Source organism: Mesoplodon densirostris, chromosome 8 (genome assembly GCF_025265405.1).
Source record: "Mesoplodon densirostris isolate mMesDen1 chromosome 8, mMesDen1 primary haplotype, whole genome shotgun sequence".
NCBI classification, from domain to species: Eukaryota; Metazoa; Chordata; class Mammalia; order Artiodactyla; family Ziphiidae; genus Mesoplodon; species Mesoplodon densirostris.
Window position 1 is genome coordinate 24,593,803 of NC_082668.1, and position 19,647 is coordinate 24,613,449.

The 19,647-nt window shown below is 34.6% G+C and overlaps 1 protein-coding gene across 3 annotated transcripts in view; it reads left to right on the top strand.

Moving 5' to 3' along the window:
- The first annotated feature begins 1,740 nt into the window (after positions 1 to 1,740).
- IKZF2 (IKAROS family zinc finger 2) overlaps positions 1,741 to 19,647 on the top strand; it is a 165,682-nt gene continuing 147,775 nt past the window's right edge. Inside the window, exons 1-2 of one of the 3 annotated variants that reach the window (XM_060106264.1) lie at positions 1,741 to 1,783; positions 2,589 to 2,693. In XM_060106264.1, coding sequence (XP_059962247.1) covers positions 1,750 to 1,783; positions 2,589 to 2,693 — 139 coding nt within the window. In that variant the 5' untranslated portion in view covers positions 1,741 to 1,749. The remainder of the gene's footprint in view (positions 1,784 to 2,588; positions 2,694 to 19,647) is intronic. The other 2 variants (XM_060106262.1, XM_060106263.1) reach the window with 2 other exon arrangements.

Consider the following 19,647-nt stretch of genomic DNA (forward strand, 5'->3'; position numbering starts at 1 on the left):
CCTGTAAAGTGCTTTTCCTTCCTCCTTGCCTTGAACTCTGCAGGGGGCTTGGCTTGGAAGGGGCAAGGGAGGGAAAGAGAAGGGGGAAACACAAAAAACTTCTTTCTTTCTCTCTCCGTTTGTCTTCAGCCCGACATTGTCACCTCCTCTTTGAGGGGTTAGAAGAAGCTGAGATCTCCCGACAGAGCTGGAAATGGTGATGAATCTTTTTTAATCAAAGGACAATTTCTTTTGTATGTACATTTCGTTTCTCTTTCTCCTTTTCTTTCTTTCCTTCTCTGAGGGTTAATAACCATTTCATTGATGGGGCAGACTTCTTTCGCTTCTCCCTGACGTTTCTTTCTTAATATGTGTGTGTTAAATGTGTACATTTTAAAAGAGATAAACTCATTTGTAAAATATCCGAAGAAATTGCACCCCTTTAAACTTTACGGATGCCTTTCTTTAAATCCTTATGTAATCATAATTTGAAAGAATTTGATAACAGTACAGCAGGTTGAAATTTAAGTGCTATGTAGTGACTGAGTTGGGAATTTGATCTGATTATTCCATAAAGGAAGAAAGAAAAGTTTTTTTTTGGGGGGGGGGGGTAGGGAGGGTGGTGGTGAAGAAGGGGAGGGGAGGGAGAAGGGAAGTGGTTTTGGAGACAAGAAGTGAAGCTGCCTGTTTTCCAGTAAGTAATGGAGAAATTCCAGGAGCCAGGGCTAAATATACTTGGCGATCAATACAGAAATGGCTCATTGTGAATAATTTAGCTGCTGGTGCAGTGAGAGTTTTGAAACTAAAGGCAAAAAGGACCAGGGCCAAAGGAAAAAAAAAATAAGTAAAATTCTTCTCAGGACATGTCAATTCTTTAAACTTTTTTCTTCAAAGAATACAGTTAGCTATCGATCTTTTCGTTATGTGAAATCAAAGCTAGGGGGTGTCATCTCATACAATTTACTTTTGTTTCTGAGAATTAAGTTCTTGTTTTGTGTCATTGGTGCACGAAAATAATTCCCCAAACTTTGAAAAAGTGATCCCCTTCCCCTCTTCAAAAAGTGTATGGATTTTTCAAAATTGGAGTGTATTAAGTAGGCTTGGCGTGGTATCCAACCATGGTCTGGCAGGAAATTAAGGTTACATTGAACAGGTGCTTACACAGAACTTGGGGTTGGCTAAAATGTCAATACAAGCCTGGCAGTTGGGTAACTGCTGCAGAAACCTTCGGGACATACTTGGGCACGAAGTTTTCTTGTTTTGTTTTGTATTTCTTCTGTTTGTTTGTCCTCCCCCCCTCCCTATTAGAACATGATGAACCAACTTGCAACAATTGTGAATAGAGCTATCTGTATACTCGGGAAGTCCTCAAACTGCAGCTTGATTGTAGGAAGTAGTGAATGGTAAAATACTTCAATCCCAGTTAAAGCTGGCACTTTGGAGGTGCACCCCCTTCCTATTTTTTTCTCTAAACCGAGTAAATTCTGATTAAAAGAGTCATTCATTTCTTGCTGCAGCCCATCTCATAGCACACTTATCTTTCCTATCCTATCTCCAGCAGGAATCAGATCATTTGCAGAAAGAGTTCAGTGACTTGCAAATGAGCACATACAGTACACTGTAGTATGTTTCTTGGGCACAGGTTGCAGCAGCAGCAACATGGGCTAACTGCTTGGATCTTCAAATAAGTTAAGCATTTAATGGCAGATACTGAAAGGAATCATTGTGTTAAGGGTATAATCTTTTGTATTGCAGCATTGCACTTTGACTATGGAAACAGAGGCTATTGATGGCTATATAACATGTAAGTATTCATTTTCATTAATCTGTTATTGGTAATAAAATTATGTTTGTTACCTGTATTGTAATTTCTGAATTGGAAGTTTTTATCAAGAACTGTAAACTCTTACCTCCTATCTGTTCACAATTTCACCTTGTAAATGAGTTTGAGAAAATAACACTGAAGTGAAATAAGAAGGAACTCTAGATATATACCTGCTATATTAAGGATATTATTTAAATCAGTAGTAGCTTAGCAGATCAACACTTTACTACTTTTTTTTTTCATTTAAGTCTAGAATAGGTCGGGTTACATATATGTCTACTAATATGGCATGTACTAAATACTTAGTACTCTGTAACCTAATTTTTCAGACACATAATGTGAAAGAGAATTAGCTCACTCAAGTTGACATTTTTTTTTAGCAAACTGTCCTTTCAAACATCTAACTCTGATAGCCAGCATTTTGGAAATGCTCATTAAAAATACTGTGTGCTTAAGGATTAAATTAGATGTTAAAAGAAAACAGTTTTTTCAACTAGAAGATACTTTAGAAATCAACTACTCCAGTCTCCATTATTTTACAGTTTAGATGAATGTGATAATGAAAGTTTGTAATTTTTTAATCGTGGGCTGGTTGTTGCTTTTCGTCATTTCATTCATTTATTATGTATTTCTAAATAACATTTCCTTATGGTTTCTTTTTAAGGGAAAAATTTATTTCATTAAAATCATATATGCATACCCCTGCATATATGATTACAAAGTTGGTAATTAGATTTTAGATGACAATGAACAGAGACCAAACGATTTTATTTTGTGAAAACAGGTGACAATGAGCTTTCACCTGAAAGGGAGCACTCCAGTATGGCAATTGACCTCACCTCAAGCACACCCAATGGACAGCATGCCTCACCAAGTCACATGACAAGCAGTAAGTCTTCATTTTATGATTTTTTTTTTCCTATTTCTCTAGCGATAGACTTGAATTGGTTAGGTCTGTAGGGTCCTCTCACATTGTGGTGTAGCTGCTGCTATAGATTTTGTTAAAGAAAGAACAACACAGATTTATTCCTGTTCATTTTGGTATCGTAAAACATGAGCCTGCTTACTAGTCTGAACTATCCCAAGGTGGCATTTGGGAGCTGGTGCTTACCTGTATCAGGTAAGAAATGTTAGCCTTTTCTGGTTATTCTTTTGTCTTGCCAGGTTTATGACTAGATTTGTTTTTGTTTCTGGGTAAAAAAGTATGGAAACGTTATTTCCAAAGGACTCTTCAAAGTAAAAAAAAGAAAAAGAAATTATTTTCTATTACCTTGGCACAAAGCTAATCCATCAGTGGTAGAATTGCAGTTAGTTGCTTTTTTTCTTTTTAAACATGTGAAAGTTTCGTGTCCAAAGCATTGGAAGTGAAATGTAATTGAAAATTTGTGGAACTCATTTACATCCATTTCTCTGACAAAGTGAAAGCATTTTGTTTTAGACTGTCCAGAGAAGAACTGAGAAAATTTGGAAGAATGTTTTGAACTTGCAGGAATAGACAGTTTTGGCTACTCTTTTTGATAAAGGGTCATTCATTGATATAGTAAACATTGTTTTTGTGTAATAGAAAAGCAACTTACATGCTGTCGGTGACAGAAGACAAAATATTTTATTTTCTCTTAATTATAATGTTTCATAAGTTATCAAGTGCAAATGCTCTGTTACTCCTACTTAAACTTAATTTGAAATCATGTGTTTATACTTTTGATATGTGTTATATTCTTATACAGAAAGGCCATCTGATTTACATGTAAATATAATTTAATTTAAAAGCTTTCTATTTGGGTGACATGTGAAGGAAAAGCATTTTCTTTCCTTTTTAAATGAAGATTTTATAACTAAAGAAAACTGAATCATCAAGTGAATTATGAGCATATTCTTAATATGTTAATTCTGATTATCCTGAGAGAACAAATTTTCTTTCCACTTCCCTCTTACAGTTTCAAAACTTGATGTTATTGTGAAGCTACTAGCTTTATAAGTAGTTAAGACTTCTGAATTATAAGCAAGAGTATATAGAATACTATTGAATACATTTTGCAATTCATTAACTTTAAGTGGTTCTAGTTACTGACTTGAAATTTTGACTGAACTATGTGAACTTACTTTACTTATTTAAAAGTTTTCTTTATTTTTATTATTGGGAAGCACTTCCTAGGAAGATTTCATTCTAGAAGCAGTCATTGAAATTCCTTTATCATGTAGGAAGAAAATTAATAGTGATGGAATGTATATTAAATTATAGTGCTAATCTCTTGTAATGGATCTTGTAGCATTAATTTATTTTTTCTGCTAGTTGGCTATTGATTTGATAAAAGTTATACTACTATTGCAATGTAGGGAGTACAATTTTTACATTTTAACATTTAATGTTACTAGGTCCTTGGCAGGATAGATTTTTATTTTTCAGATAATTTTCATTTAATTTCCTAAAGAGTAAAGATAGATTGATATGCAATTTCTGTTAGCTTAATATTTAGCTATTGTCTTTAGAAACACTGAATATAAGGGGTACGTAATATTGGGTAATCAGACTTTGACTGTCATCCCCCAGCCACTGCTAGAATATCAGCTGGAAAATACTTGTTAATTGGTTAATTAGCTCCTTTATTTGTGAATTTGATTTTGGTTTTGCAAGTAGTCCTTTCTAAAAGGCAGTTCACTCATTTATTTTAAATAAACATTGCAGAGTATGGGCATGATCAGTTTGGACAAATAAGAACTGTGCTTTTGATATTTGAGTTTTTCTCACCCAACAGCAGTAAAATTATGTTTGGTAAAGAGGTTTTGTTCTTGTTTCTTTTTTTTTAACTTACTAGCCTGTGGCAATTCCATGTTAGTATAGTTTTTAGCTAAGCTGCGTGTGTTTTCATGTTCTTTTCCAAAGAGTTGCAGGTTAAATATTTTGGCTCGCACTTCAGAGCTGTCTGTTGCATCCTTTACGTAGCCTCTATTTACAGTATCTAGGTTACCCACTTAGGTGTTAGATGGAGAAGATACCCATTTTTCCTCTCTGTTAGATCTAGGAGAATATCAGCATTTTAGATTGCCAAAGCAAATAGTGCTAGAGAGGGACTCTTGTCTGTTAATTAGAATAAGAGACCTACAATCGGTCACTCAGATGTTTTTCTGTGACTTGTAATAATTTTTTGTGCGTGTGTGACTTGTCAGATCACTTGTGTCTGAGATTACTGGTTTTCCTAAATCCCTTTATATGCATTGCTGACTTTATTATATGAGAAGAACTTATTTATTTTCTGCATTTTTTAATATCTTCAAATACTATTCCTAAAGGGCTGTGACTTCCAAAAACAGAATTGCAGTTTTGGTTGAAAGTATTAGAGCTGAAAGTAAATGTGAAAACCTCTATGATAGAATAAGATAGGTTCCATAGCAGCAAGGAGGACAAGAATATATGTGTAAGAGGTAAAAAGTTATTTTAAAACAGTTTAGAAAAAAAATAAAAGGAATAAAGCCTTTGATTTTATGAAATAACTGACGTTCTAGCAGTAAAGTAACACTACCATGTGATAGCCCACTTATTTTGGCTTTAGGAAAGTGGTCAGTTTTATTCTAAGGTCATAGTCATTTGTTTAGGTTATTTGATGACTATTCTAAGATGAAGGGTATCTGTATAACTTGCTGCCAGCTATTGTATAAAAAATAATGACAGCAGCTATCATTATTTGACAGTGCTAGAAGAGAGCATCGGTGACTTGGGAGAGAACTAAAAATGTTACAGTGCCTGACAGTCTTTGGTTTTAAAATTCAGCATGTAAGATAAAAAGAAGTAAGAGGTATTAGTGAACTTAACATTTTGTAATGACTACATCCTATATTTTTGAGTGGATTTCCTTAGAGAAACTTAGACTTTTTCTTCTAGAATAAGGATCTCTTTGATATGAAGATGGGCATTGCTGCCCAAGATCATTAGTGTACATATTGAGTCTGCTGACAATCTTCGGTGTCAGGGATGACAGTATATGCCTTGATGGCTACTGGAAATACACAGTGTTAAGTGATTTTAAAAATAGAATCTGGATGTTAAGAATCTGAGACAGACAACTCAGACAGAACAATACAAAAATAATCCATATTGTATTTCGGCCCATCAGATGAGACTTACTTTGGGATTCCTTATGTTTCTGGGTTAGCTCATTTCCATTTCTTGTATAGTTGCTTCAGTATTGGTTTCAAACGGTGCTATACCTGCTGCTGAGTATTTTGAAAGATTTTTAAGGTTCAAAAAATTGTCATTAATCTTATTTTTCTCATTATCATTTACTTTTATAATGCTAAAAGTAAATTTTCTTTGGAGAGAGCTAATGGTATGAAAATACATTGTGACATAAATTTTGTTTCTATTACTTTAAAACCTTTACATGGATCAACTTTGCAGTCAATACCATTTATCAGTCAGTTTGATGGCCAGGTGGCATGTATGGAATTGGAAGAAGTAGTAATTCTAGTTTTACAAGACTCTGACCAATAATCAGGTCAGGGAATCTAGTTTATTCTTTTTAGAGTGCTTCACATTCATTTTTTTTCTTAGCTAGTTTCCATTTTTAGAACCTAGTGAAGCATAAGTATAGTATGATTTCTATTTTTCTTGTGAGGAAATGGAGGCTTGAAGAAACCAGTTGGCCTCTTAGGTCCCTTAGCAGAAGGATAAAGTTGTCAGGATTGGGATGTAAAACTGATTATTACCTTGTGGGTTAGTTAGATCACTTTATTGATAACTCTTGAAAATGTGATTATCTCAGGGTGCCCACCATGTCCAGTACTGACCCATGTTTTAGTGATAAAAACAGTATTACAGAAGTAGAATAGGGTTATTATAAGGGTGGAATGATAACAGATAATCTTGTTAAGCAGATGCTCTAATGCACTTTAAAAAATACAGCTTATGGGGCCTCCCTGGTGGCGCAAGTGGTTGAGAGTCCGCCTGCCGATGCAGGGGATACGGGTTCGTGCCCCGGTCTGGGAGAATCCCATATGCCGCGGAGCGGCTGGGCCCGTGAGCCATGGCCGCTGAGGCTGCGCGTCCGGAGCCTGCGCGTCCGGAGCCTGTGCTCCGCAACGGGGGAGGCCACAACAGTGAGAGGCCCGCATACCGCAAAAAAAAAAAAAAAAAAAAAAAAAAAAAAATACAGCTTATGTTTTGGGACTCACCAGCTTTCTGAGTTGTCTTCTGTAGCTTAGTTTGGCAGTCACCCTTGGCTGGATTTCCATAGGACACACCCTAATATAACACCAGATGGACTTGATGTAAAAGCTTGCTCTGTTTTGAGTTGTAGTACTTAGTTTTGTATATATACCCAACATACCTTACATTTAGTTTTTACTTGTCAGGAAATTAAAAAAATAAGTTTGACTTGATTTCTTTACACCTATCAGAGGTAAGTGTCATGGCCATATGTCATGACCAAAAGGAAAAAAAAATAGGAACTAAAGGAAGTACGTATGAGCAGGGAATTAACAGCAAAATTTCTGTATTTTTTTCTTTGCTGCTCATTCCACTCCCACCCCCCACCCCCTATCTTTTAAGTCTGTTTTAAAGTAAGAATAAATGTCTGTCTTGGAGAAACAAAACAGCTTACTGTAGAAGTGTTGTTTATATTGCCTCTATCTTTGTCCAAATTTGTCTTCCCCACTGGAAATACATTAAAAACAGTGTAATGTGATTGGTTAGGTTCTTTTGGGAGTCTTCCTTTGAGCCATAAGGAATTGAGATCCCTGGGTCCCATCCTCTTCTCTCCTAACTTTGAATATGGATACATTTTGATTTTATGATGTTCTGAAAGATCAATAGCAGGGTCACAGTCCTAAAATGAGGTAGACTATGTTGTTTTTCTTTGCTTTTTTCCTTTATATCTGTTTATATAATATATATTTATTGACCAGTTAGTATTTTCCTTTTGTGAATTAATCATGACTCAGGATCAGGATATCTCTGCTGAAATAGGTAAAGAGTATTTAGGAACTATTTTCCCGTATTATAAATGTGTAATCACAACTGGAGTGAGAGAAAGAAAGGGGGCATAATTTATTGAATATATATAAGATGCCCAGCACTATACTAAGTGATCCATATTATTTCACTTAGTCTCCACAACAGCTCTGTGAAGTTACTCTGTTTATAATACAGAAAACTGAGGCTCAGAAGCAGTAGATTTCAGGTGGTTAAAAATATGGGCTTTGGAGTTATGCAGGCCTGTGTTAGAATTCTTGCTTTGCCAGTAGCTTGCTGTATGATCTTAGTCATGTTACTTCACATCTCTGAGCTCCAATTTTCTTATCTGTAGAATTGGGATAAGCAATACCTAAGTCAGTGGGCTGTTGTGAGGTTTATTTTTTTATCTTTATTTTTCTTCTTTTTCACTGTGCTGCGTGACACATGGGATGTTAGTTCCCAGGCCAGGGATGGAACCCATGCCCCCTGCAGTGGAAGTGCAGAGTCTTAACCACTGGACCACCAGGGAAGTCCCTGTTGTGAGGTTTAAATGAGGCAATATTATGCAAAATACTTAGCACAGTTCCTGACACATGCTAAGATCCAATAATGACTGCTGCTATCACTCAGAGTAGGCAAGTTTCTTTTGCACCAAACCATGATTCATAAGAAAGTTTTTTAATTTTTTTTTAAATAATATCTGTTTGAAATTCAGATCTTTTGCTCTTTCCATTTTACTACATAGGTCCATGGAATGGAGATAGACATTTCTAATAATTTAGGGTAAAAATGAAAGAAAAAACCCTCTATTATTTAAAGCATCTGTGAAGATTTTGGTTAAGAAAGAAGTAGAGTTTATCTATGTGCCAGAGATTCTTTTTATTGGGTTTCAGTGTTCCTGAGCTAAGTTTTATATTTTTGGTTACATGTAAAGAAAATCATTGCTTATCATTGGTGCTCTAAAGACAACAGTCTTTAAGAATGGAAAAAAGTCCTCTTAGTAGAGTAACCTAGGCATATCTAGAATCAAATTCTTTCTTTGAAAATCTGTATCTAAAATTTCACCATATTTGTTGCTTCTGGTCGTACCATCAATTCTCATTTGATGATACCTAATCTAGTTGTAGGCCTGATTGTTGCTAATTGTGCATTTTGGGGGTAATAGTTTAGGTGTTTTAAATTTGAAGTAAACTTAAAATTATCACTTACAAGCATTTGACATGTTGCTATATTGTTCTAGTTGATGAATGCAACAAATATTTGTAGGCTGTCTTTTATGTGTCAGGCACACTAAGGTGAATCCAAAGGTGAAGAGTACACTATTTTTGTCCTCCTGTAGCTCATGCTCTGGTTCAAAAGAGACATCTGAACAGGACATTATGCTATGATAACCTCAGTGTTCTTATTATTATGGGGAGTGAGGGGTGGTACTAGTTTGAGAAGACTTCCTGGAGGGAGATGCTGCTTAAGCTGAGACTTATTAAATGAATAGGATTTAGGAGAAAAGCAGAAGTCTTGTTCACCAAACAAACCCACAGTGGGAGCTGAGAAATAATATGATATGTTCTGGGAAATACAAACAGATTGGTATTTCTGGAGTGCAAAGTTGGAGTCTTAGAATTTGAAGCCAGAGATGACTCTGGAGAATTAACCAGGGCAAGATAATGGAATATCTTTTATAAGAGGAAACTTGGATTTCATTTTCAAGGGAGCACAGGGTTTTAACAAAGAAGATTACTTCAGTCTTTTTATTGACATGGATCATACCAGCTACAACAGGAGTAAAATGATTGTGGCTGGGGAACACTCTAGGGGCAGGGGGTTCTTTAACAGGCTGTTGCAATGACAGAGTGAAAAGTCATGAGAGCTAGTGGTAGTGAAGATAATAAGGAAGAGAAGGATTTGGGAAATAATAGCTTAAAGTGGACAGGACTTGGATAGTAGGGTTTATGGATAGAAGAAAATTCATGATGATATCTAGATTATTGGATAGATGGCAATAGGTTCCATCAGGGAAGATGGGAAATACTGGAGCAGGTTTCCAGGAAAAGATTTAGTTTAGTTTAATTCTGTATACAGAAAGTTTGAAGCACCTGTGGAATTTGGGAGAGGATAGCAATCAGGCAGGAGGATAGTTTAGACTAAGTGTGAATTTTCCTAATTAGTGAAATCTAATATGTAGTTTGTGGTTTTGTTACTTTCCCTCCTGTCTTACTTTAACAATAGCTTAGTATTTCTTTAAAAAATTCTTCCCTAAGTAATTCTCAGCATTTGGTCAGTGACCATATTTCCCCAACTGCCCCCATTGAATCAAAATTCTATATGGAAATGTACGATCACAGGTTTTAATGAACTCTTTTTTGCTTAATGGAGTCCTTTTATGCTAGTCTCAGAAGTTGGATTAGTTGATGTGATTGACTCACTGATTTTTAAACAAAACATGCTAGCCCTCTCCTTAAAATTTTGCGGTCTATTTAATATCATAACTTTGATGGTTACATATTAAAAAAAAATCATATGCCATACACTCCAAGGCCTCTACTGTAATGATTTGTCTTTATTCTGTAACGTATTTCTCATCTATAAATACATAGCTTAAAACATATGAGGAATCATTTGTTAACTAAGTCCTAGCCAGTTCTGCTACATTAATAGCCAAAGAATTTAATGATTTTATGCAGAGCCTTTTTGAAAACCTTGAGATAAATATAAAACTTTGAGATAAATATACAACATGATATATATCATTATATATAATAATATAAATTATTTGGTACATAATCTTTTTTAAAGTTTATAATATTGTGCCCCTTGGGATAAAATAATATAAGGGGAAAAGTGTGGTATAGAAAACATCTTAATCTATTTCCTTAAAACATATATTATAGAACTCCATCTTAGAAATTAAGCCCTGATTACCCAAGACACCATGAAATTTCAAATGAATGTTAATGATGAAAATAACTTCATCTGAGATTTCCTGTATGTGGAGATTCAGGACTTGCTGTGGAGATCTTTTTATCTTTTAATCACTGATCCAGCAAACATTTATTAAGCATTTTCTTTGTGTGATGCACTGCTGATGCTGAGGCACAAAAAATGTGTTAGGGATTTTTTTGGAGTGTATGTTATCTTGCAAGGTCCAAGAGAATTCATATTTTATTTGAGATATTAATAATCCCATTGCATTTAGAAGCAAATAAGTGTGTTGTGCTCACCATAGTTTATATCCATTGTAGAGAAATGAACTGCTTCTCACCTTTTACCTCTGAGAATTCTTCAAAAGTGTATAAATTTGAAGACACACAATGAAACAGAGACCAAAATACAGCCAGCTTCTAAAATAGGTTCCCACAGGAGAACATTTCCCCAAGAAATTTTTTATAATGTAGGATTTTGTTCTCAGCCTTGTAAGTTCCGAAACTTGTTTGGCAGCAGGCATAGAGTGGTCCCGTATCTCAAGGTTGACTCGCATTAAACAATTTTACAAAATTGATGTTTAAAATTGCAATACCAATTTATGTCTGTACTTTCATTAAAAATAAAACAAACAAACAAAACCTGAACCAACTAATATAGGATCTGGATCACCTCAGTTGGCTTGACCAGATCTTTTTTTTGTGTGTGTACTGACCTATATGGGTAAAGCAGCAAAGGTCATTTGGTTAGCAAGGAATCCAAACAAAGGGAGTTAGTTACATAATTCAAATGTTTAATGGCACCAGACTAAGAGACCCTAATATGTTCAGCATCACAATAGAAATAGCAGTGCCATTTGCATCAGTATGGTTGAAGTCTTTTGTCCAATTCCTTCTTCCCTGAATGGACATGGAATTAGGTTCCCTAGATATAGCCTCAGCCAAAATACTTCTGAGAGTCATTTTTTTTTCTTGGCTTCCTTGGCTAAATCCCGCAGATTCAGTTTTTAACTTATACATGTAATCAGGTTATAACCAATTCTTGTCAGCCTAGGATCCATTCATTTTCTTTAATGTAATTTTACATTTCTGCTTAGAGTTGTTAAATGTTGATTTTATAGCCTAACTCTTTGAAAGCTATCTTATAATACCTATAAAGGATACCCCAACTACTATTACCATAAATTCAAACTTCCATTCACAGAAATGTTGATGGGTGATGTGGCCAGCAGTTTAAGAGGTCTTAGTATCTATTTTAGATGAAGATGGAAAATAGCACTGCCACCTGAGAAAGGCACCTTACATTAGCTGGGGATCTAGGAGAGCTTCTAATTAATAGGTCAGGAGGAATAAACATCACACTAGTTTCATGAAATCTCTGAAGTCGTTCGGCCACAGCAAATGAGATTTTATAGAAAAGTATAGTATTTTAGGTTAGTTAATAGGGAAGGCTATCTTAATTACTGAGTGTGAATTTAAGAATATTTTTTCAAAGCACACAGCTTTATTTTGGGGCCACATGTTGATTATAAAGAAATTAATTAGAGATTTTCCAGATGTGAATCTTTGAAGAAAATGGATATGTCTTATCTATTGGGTTGGCCAAAAAGTTCGGGTTTTTCCGTAAGATGTTACAGAATATTTCTTCATTCCCAGTATACAGTATCATACTGGGTCATTGTAGGAGCCCAGTAATTATTTATTGAATTAAGGAACTGCTTGTGATTCACATATTGCATATGTGTATTTAAATAATGTGTTTCGGATCTATTTGAGGAAATTTGGAAAGTTGATTTCTTAGATGTTGAAATAATTCTGAAATTCCATTTTACTTGTGATTTTCTTTGTTAGGGTATGTATTTATTTCAACCATGTCTCAGTCTCAAAAGGGTTTTGTAATCTTCACATCAGCCCCAAACAGATAATCTTCAAGATTCTAAACGTCTCTTTAGTTTTCTGATTCCATACTAACATAGTCAGTGGAATTCAAGTTAGTGTAAACGTTTCAGTGAATATGTTATAGTCATCATCATCGTCTTCATTACTAATATACTTATATGGCACATTTAGTGTTTACAGATTTCACGCCACATATAATTTTAAAATCAGTTTTTCTATCACTTATTTAAAACTGCATGTACAAAATGGAATGCTTCAATTAACTTTTCTTATGCTCTCCAGATATTTTGAGGAGCATATAATTAATCAGTGTAAAGTCACGTTCTAATAAATTAACATTCTGGTGTCTACACCTTTGACATTTTTGTCATTGCTCTCTTATTATCATGGAAGCTGTAGCTCTCCTTACACCTGACGGTGTCAACTTTACCTACTACTTACTAAGACATCAGTATGCAGGGCTTGGCCATATTTTGAAGTGCTAGGAAGCTGCATTGCTCTGTTTCTGTTGAATTAACTAAGAATTTCTGGCTGAGGTCTAAAGAGGAATTATTCCTTCTGCAACTATATAAAACATTTCCTGTTATGTCATTTTCATGAAGAGCCTTGTTGTTTTGTTTTTGTTGTTCAAAAGAAACATTTTAGCAAGTAGTATTTACATATGGAAATATATTTCTTTTGTAAGACATGTCTTTCAAGCCTTTTAATCAGACTTATGTCAGTATCTTTATTATCCATATAGTCTGAGGTAGATTGTATTATTTTCATTACATTTGTTACCTTCTTGATGGAAAAGTAGCATTTGTATCCTTTTCGAGCTGAGGATATACGTTTAACTCCTGATTGAAGTAGGTTCATTTATTTTTACTAGAAATGATTGCTTAGATTATTCATATATCACTTAGAGCTTGGAAATTGGGCTGTTTAAGAATTTTTAGGTATTGAAAATAGGTAATAGTACTTAATCATTTTTAGACTGTTTTAAAATTGAAAGTACTTTAAAAATACTGATTCTAATATAGTATTTTGAAATATAAAACAAATTCTGATATATTGCTGAATGTTGCAAAATATTTGAAAGTGGTAATAGACTTTGTTTGAACATAATTGAGAACTAGAGAAAGAAATATGAGATATTTTTCTGTAAGTCTGCTGTTTTTTACTCAAAATATGAATTACACACTGCCATCTGTCTGAACTATGACAAATTAATGACCTAATTACAGTTTTTGGATTCAGTTTTTTGGAAACAAAAAGAAACACCCCTACTCCCCAAGAAAACATAATTTAAAATGAATTATTTTTACATATATTGTGCTAACAATAAGGCTATCTTTTGATGAATTTGAGTAGTTTTAGTTGGTCCTACAGTTTGAGTACAATAACTGGTAACAGATTTAAAGATCTGTTATTTTTTAAGCAAATCAGAGAAATTATAGTTAACTAAACAATCGCTTTCATACAACTGTATGTGCAAGAGAGTGCCATTTATGTTTTAAGTGTGTGTGTGTGTGTGTGTGTGTGTGTGTGAGTGAAAGCAAAGAATAAGGAAGGAAAGAAGGAAGGAAAGACCAGACTATTGGTAGTGTTCACTTTGGCTTTTGTGAAGGTAAATAGGGTGTTTTATCATTTATTCTAAATAGTTCTGAACTATTTGGATCTTTTATAAAAGATCTTTTACTTGTATAATTAAAAAAAACGAATTCAGTCAACCATCTTCTCAAAGCACGGAGCTGTTTTGTAAGAGAGACAATGATATCTCTGATAAGAAAGGTCTAACCTTGAAATTTCAGTGATATAATGGAATCATGAAATTAGACTACTGCTGTTGATGATAAATACTGAAGTCAGGGGTATTCTCATATACAAATACTGTCAACAGACTCATTGAATATTATTTTAAATTTATTCTGAATATAAGGTGTTTTCTTAATGGCTGTAATACAGTGGAATTTCCAAATAAAGTTACATACTCTGGAAAGTTTTTTGAGTGATATTGATTCATAGCATGAGATGTGTAAAGTAAATAATGTTCATATAAGTGTACTTCTGGCAATGGTAAGGAGACATCTAGCATTACGATGCCAAAAGAAATCTGAGTAGAATAAGTTAAAACTTATCCTTAGGTTTCCCGTTCTACCTTGTATATGATAATAAAGTTTACTGTTTTTTTTCTTTTTTTTTTGCGGTACGCGGGCCTCTCACTGTTGTGGCCTCTCCCGTTGCGGAGCACAGGCTCCGGACGTGCAGGCCCAGCGGCCATGGCTCACGGGCCTAGCCGCTCTGCAACATGTGGGATCTTCCTGGACCGGGGCATGAACACATGTCCCCTGCATCAGCAGGCGGACTCTCAACCACTGCGCCACCAGGGAAGCCCAAGTTTACTTTTTTAAAAGACGCTTAGTGTCTTTTTCATGTTCATCAATTTAAAATTCCATTGAATGTTGCTCGTTGAAAGGAAAGAGTAGAAGTATGGAGTATAGAGAACAGAGAAGAGAGCTAGCTCAAGAAGAGAGAACACGAATGGCGAATCCAGAAGTGAGGGATAAGCCACAGAACCCACTTGAGTTAGCAGATCTACTGGAGAGAGGAATAGGCAAATGAAAAATAGGATCTTTCCCTTCCTTTTTTCTTCTTTCAGAAAGCATAAATAAATATCTGAATTTATAAGTTAATTAAAGAAGTTACCTCCTGCTTGAGTGATGAAGAATGTGGCCATAAGATTAAAGTGGTTTCTGGTAGAAGATAAATGATAAATATTGATAGTCAATAGAAAGAAGTGTACTTTTTCAGATATCTGAAAGCTAGGGAGTGAAAGATGGGGGTTGACTGGTTAGAAGAACTGGAGTCCTAAGGGTTTCAGCCTAGAAAGATTGGAAGATTGAAGCAGTAGAAGTAAGTCGGCAGTACCTAAAATAGATTGTTTGCTGTCATAACCCAGTGGTGTTACTGATGGGCATCTTGGACTCATCTATTGCTTTTATCTTTTGCAAAAGTGACTGAAATATGTGCTGTGTCTGAGAGGTATCCTAATTGGTTGTGTTCCTAAATTATAATGGATGCAGTCAACTTTGGTCTTGTCCCTCAATTGCCTTTTTACTTCATTTCAGTGGGAAAGGCCGTTGGGGAGTTAGGGAGACCATAATCCTGCCAGAAACAGTAAGAACTTTCTCTGCTTTCTTTCTTTCTTTTTTTTTTTTTCCCTCATGGGAGGCGGCAATGAAGAAGGAACTTGATATTGAGCAGATGAGATGGGGTTTTGCATCCAGTTTTTGTTCTCTGATCTCTTGTTTTTCCATTTTCCTCCTGAAGTATCTAAGACACAAGCACTGAGTGTTTCAAAAGACTTACTTCAGATCATACCCTGTCAGAGATTTAGAATTCCCAGGTTGGCTGTTACCTACTGGAATACTCTTCTAAAATTAACCTTGTGATAATACTGCAGTAAACATTTATCAGACGTGAGATGAAGTTTACACATGTATTATTGTTGAAGGGAAGGTTTGCTAAGCCCATAAATAATAAAAACAAGATCAGGGTATATGTTTAACTGGCTTAAGAAAAAACAGTTTTTAAGTCTATTAAAAGTCATATATTTTATTTGTAAAATATTTTAGACTATTCGAAATGCTTTCACATCTAACATACAATGTGCTCATTAAAACTTGATCTTAATATTTATTTAAGCAGTCTCAGAGGAATCTGTTCTTCCTGGCACTACTTAAGCCTTTTATTTGTTCCTAGAAAATAATAAACATATATTTTTTAAAAATACAGAACTGAATGAATTTTCCTCTTCCCCTCCCTGTGTGGTAAAAAAAAGTGAGCCCTGATATATATCAAATGTGAGACCTCTAGACAGATATTTCATCTCTTAGAATCTCAGTTTGTAAAACAGGGATATTAATAATCTGCTTTGTCAGAGGAGTGGCAAGTGTTAGAAATAATACATGTAAAGGCACCAGAATGGTGACTGGAATGGAGTAAGTTAACCAGAATGGTAGCTATTATTTTATTGTTAGATAAAAAGAGTATGAGAAAAAACTTGAATCAAATAACCAAGAAAAAGATCCCACATACATGTTGTATCAACTAGTCTTCTAGAAAGGATGTGCTTTTAGTCTGCTTTTAATCAACAACAATTAAAAAAAAAAAAGTAGTCCAAAGCATTGCTGGTAAAACTCAAGATATCTGCATCACTGAGTGGATATTTTTGCTCTTCATCTGTCTGAGTGCTGTCAGATCATCCTTGTTTGAAAAGAAATGTGTGTGCAGATATGAGGCAATTGTTAATTCTGTTGTACTCAAATCAATTACTAAAGAAATGAAACTAAAATTACCTAATTAATGCGAATCACAAATAAACCTGGCTCTGTCTGTGAGGGATGTAATTGAAATGGTAATTATGCGGTAGGAATGCACTTCATTTGAAGATGGCAGTTCAGAAGACGTGTTTAGTGGCAGGATTTGACTGCACAGCGTGCCTCCCTCCTGACCTGGCCCAGAGAGGGGTCTTGTTTACTTATTTACTAGATATGTTGGTGAGTGAATTCCAAGTATGGTTCTGAAATTCCATGAATTTCCATACTCACAGAGCTGTGTGTCCTACATCATTACCCATCTCTCTGTTGCATATCTGGAATTCTCAGAACTATATATCAGTCCCCAGTAATGTCCATTTTTTTCCTCTGTGAACAATCAAGAAGAAAAGTGGACATTCTTTTGAAAAGATTTTATAGCAGAGTACATAATAAACAAGCTACTCATAGGTCATTAAAAGATGCAGAAATCTTTGTAAATCCCAATGAGATCATTTAAAGTTACACATTTTGCTTTTCATGTCTGAAGTGTAACTTTTCCTGGGTCTGGGTTACTATGAGCATAGTGTCAGTGCAGTCAGTCCTTAAAACCAAATGATCCTTCTTATCCAGGAATAGTTTCCTCTCTAAAAACTAGGAAGCCTTTATCACTTCCTATCTTGTTTTACCATTACTCCATTGCTTGTGTACATCTTATCGCCCCTGTGAGACTGGAATCTCCTTGAGTGCAGGGAAAATGACTATAATCTCTACAGCCTGAGGGTAGCCTTCAGAGCCTGACTTCAGTGCTGATCAGACCTGGGTTTATAACTTGGGCTGTGCTATGTGTTAATCTCCAATTCCTCCTTTGTCAAATAGGCAAAGTTAGTGCTTGTCTCTTGGGGTTGTTGTGAGGATTAATAAAACACTTCAGTAAAGCTTCTATCACAGTGCCTAAAACATTTCAAGAAATATTAGTTTCTCTTTTCCACAGAAGTTAGCTAGCATGTTGCCTTATACGTATGTCTCTCAATCAAGAAGGCTGCCTATTAATTTTTAACTACATTATGAGTTAATATGAATTGCTTATTTGGCTAGACACCTTAGAGATGTAACTCAGTTATTTCTATAAGTTATTAGTCAGATTAACCCCACAGGTTTGGTCACTTCAGCACTGTGCATACTAAGGATATATCACCCAGCTAGTCTTTTTAACCACAAGGCAGTTTTAAAATAAATGGTCTAAAGTTAACACTAGCTTAGGCTCTTGAACTCTCTTCTCAACTCTCATTCAAGCAAAATACTGTGTTAGACTAAAAGCTTCAAGTGCTTAGAGGCCTCACATGACTTCATAAAATGCATCTTTTTAGGCCAATGTTGCTCTACAGTACAGAGATAGATTTTATAAAGATTCTAAAAGATCTGTAGAGAATTTATATATATATATATATATATATATATATATATATATATATATATATATATATATATATATATATATATAAATTCACCCCAAGACATTTTGGTTATTTGTTGTTAAGAAGTGTGAAGTAAGAGAGATTGTTGAGAAAGTTTATAGTTTTAAAGTTATTATTATTCAATATCCTGTGATAAGCCATAATGGAAAAGAATTTTGGAAAGAATGTGTACGTGTGTGTCGATATACATATATATATATACACACACACACATATATCTGAATCACTTTGCTGTACAGTAGAAATTAACACAACATTGTAAATCAACTATACTTCAATAAAAAAAAGTTATTATTATTACTTTGTCTAATGAAGGTTTCTAATTTCCATGATCCAAGATCTCTCAAATCATAACCTAGCCATTTAGTAGACACACATGAAAATGGGAGTAATACTGCTGCTGTTTTTAGTGAACTCTTACCCAGTAGCTAAATCCCAAAGATCATTTAAAAACCCATGAATCAAATGCCTCTTCCTTGAAACTGTACACATTTCTGCTTATGCTAGATTGTGAGGCCAGACCTTAAATTTCTTAGAGCAATCATGATACTTATCATCTTTGTCCATGATATAATTGTTATAACAGTACCTAGGATCAGATACCCAACCTTTAGGAAAGTTTCTTTTTTCCAGTTTTTATCTGAATCCTTTCTTGAAATAATTGATTAAATGTGCCTGGGTTTTACAGACATTTGTAATCATGCCTATAGCTACAAAAAATCTGGCAGTGTATTTAATAGCTTGGAGAATGCCAAGTCTTCTCATTGTTTACATTGTAACATCTTCTTAAGAACTAATCATTTTATTGCTTCTCTGCCTTTGGTTTTTCTTTTTCTTTTCTTTTTCCTTTCTTTATTGTTACAACAAAATTTTATGTTATTTGGAAGTTCATGAAATGTAGTTTGCTTGGTATAGGTTCTGTAAATTAAGCCTATAATATTTAATTGGCATATATTGGAAAGCAATGTGCTTAATCCTAACTGAACTGAAAGTGCTTGTATCTCTATAGTAGCAATTTAATGATAACAGGTCATCTGCATTTTTATGCTGAAAAGAACCCTTTGTGGTAATAAATCTATAATTTTCTATTTGCCATCTTTTTCTTTATTGTGTGAGCAGTTGGAGTTGAATTACTGTAAAATACTTTTGCTGCTAGCAAGTTGTTTTTAATCAATTAAAGTGCATTGTTACCTACTTGGTTGGCTCTTCAGGATGGTGGGGAACTTCAGCACTCCCCCGAATGCTTGCTTTTCAAGTGTGGAGTTCTTGGATACATTTTGGATACTGATATTTTCAGAAT